General features: G+C 32.3%; 1 protein-coding gene across 1 annotated transcript; it reads right to left on the reverse strand.

The window, feature by feature from the left end:
- Positions 1–215: 215 nt before the first annotated feature.
- LOC110035139 (serine/threonine-protein kinase STY46-like) lies at positions 216–1,178 on the reverse strand. The gene is made up of 3 exons (XM_020739378.1): positions 961–1,178; positions 759–866; positions 216–290 (listed from the first exon to the last, which is right to left on the reverse strand). The coding sequence occupies exons 1-3, from the start codon at positions 1,119–1,121 to the stop codon at positions 257–259; spliced, it is 303 nt and encodes a 100-aa protein (XP_020595037.1). The 5' UTR covers positions 1,122–1,178; the 3' UTR covers positions 216–256.
- Between the last annotated feature and the right edge of the window lie 326 nt (positions 1,179–1,504).

The following is a 1,504-nucleotide window of genomic DNA, read 5'->3' on the forward strand; positions in this document are numbered from 1 at the left end:
AATTCTACGACTTACAATTTTCTTAAATGAAAGATTTCAAGTTTGTATCTCTATATTTCCGATGATGCCTTCAAAGGTTATACATTATTATTAATTGATTTATGAAAAGCAAGCGATGTGATGCGATTAAAAGTCAAGAAATGCATGTCATTGTTCTGTTATGAATTACGTAAATTTTGATAATGATAAATAAGATGTGTAAGTATTTCATTCCTTTCAATTGCGGCCATCTATACCTACCAAGCCACTCTGTGCCTCAGGCCAGGTCATAGCAATCCTTCCCTTTCCATCTAAAAAAAATTATACATATTCTTTAATATTAATGATGACATTTTAAACCTTCAGTAGAAAATGAAGCAGACAGAACAAAGATAGAACATTAATTTTATGTATAGAAAATAGAAAACCATACGAACGAAAACAATAAAAATGATACAAGAATTGATGCTTCTAAGAATCTATGGATTTTACATATTTGGGTAACTGAAAAAAGATCTGGAGAGCTTAGAATGAATAAAAGCATCACCCTAAATTAGTTTTAAAATGTTAATGCTCCATGGTGTATGCCCAAAAAAAAATCATTAGAGATCAATAAAGTTAAAATCAACACGATCGGGGTAAATTCTAATTGCATGAAAAAGATTAATATTTGTGTGCCATGTTATTTGGTAGCAGATGAATCGTTTCATTTTACAGAGATAACATGAATATGTAAGGCACCAAACACCACTTCATATATGAAAGTAATTGTTGCAAACCTCATAATATAGACTTCCTGTGCAAATTCACGCTGCATATCCACATTAACATGCTCGGGCTTAAAGACTTTAATAGCAACTTCTTGACTACAATATGTGCCTCGGTATCTGAAAACGAAAACAACAGGGACACGTTGACTTTAACATAAACAAGTATAACCATGCCAGGATATATATAGCTTTGAATTACTAGCAGACTTACAAATTACATTGAGACCCAGATGCCAATTGATTTTGAAATTTTAGAAGTCTAGTATCAATCTCCCAAACATCAGTCCCATCAGTCGGAATTTTGACATTGTCCTGAAAACCTTTCTTTGACTGCAAATTTTCGTTTTTGGGTGGCCACTGCCTAGGCGGCATGCAAGCTTCTTTCTACAAATAATAATAACGAGTTATTCATATATTCCGTAGAAGTCATTGAAATAAAAGAATACCATCAGCAGTATAATAGGATGACAGACATTTTACAAAGAAGCAAATACTTAGTGTGGCAGTGAAACAGAATACCAGTAATAGGGACAGCCATAATTTCTAGTTAATCCAGAATTGCATAAATGATTAAATTTTAAAAATTTACCCAACAGCAAGTAAATAAAGCACTTCCACAAATATTTGTACTAAAACTGATCACTTTGAGGATATGGCATGGTTTTCCGGTAGTCTCGAACAATCCTCAGCATTTGAAATATTTGTTCTCACCAAATTCATTGGAAGAAGTATTAATAGGATAATTACAAAATAGT

Source organism: Phalaenopsis equestris, unplaced genomic scaffold (assembly GCF_001263595.1).
Source record: "Phalaenopsis equestris unplaced genomic scaffold, ASM126359v1 Scaffold196367, whole genome shotgun sequence".
In the NCBI taxonomy this organism is placed as follows: Eukaryota; Viridiplantae; Streptophyta; class Magnoliopsida; order Asparagales; family Orchidaceae; genus Phalaenopsis; species Phalaenopsis equestris.

Coding starts and splice junctions, on each gene's coding strand:
- LOC110035139 (XM_020739378.1), bottom strand. CDS start 1,121: ATGCCGCCTAGGCAGTGGCCACCCAAAAACGAAAATTTGCAGTCAAAG. Junction 867..960: donor TCTGGGTCTCAATGTAATTT/GTAAGTCTGCTA, acceptor TTTCGTTTTCAG/ATACCGAGGCACATATTGTA. Junction 291..758: donor CAGGAAGTCTATATTATGAG/GTTTGCAACAAT, acceptor AATTTTTTTTAG/ATGGAAAGGGAAGGATTGCT.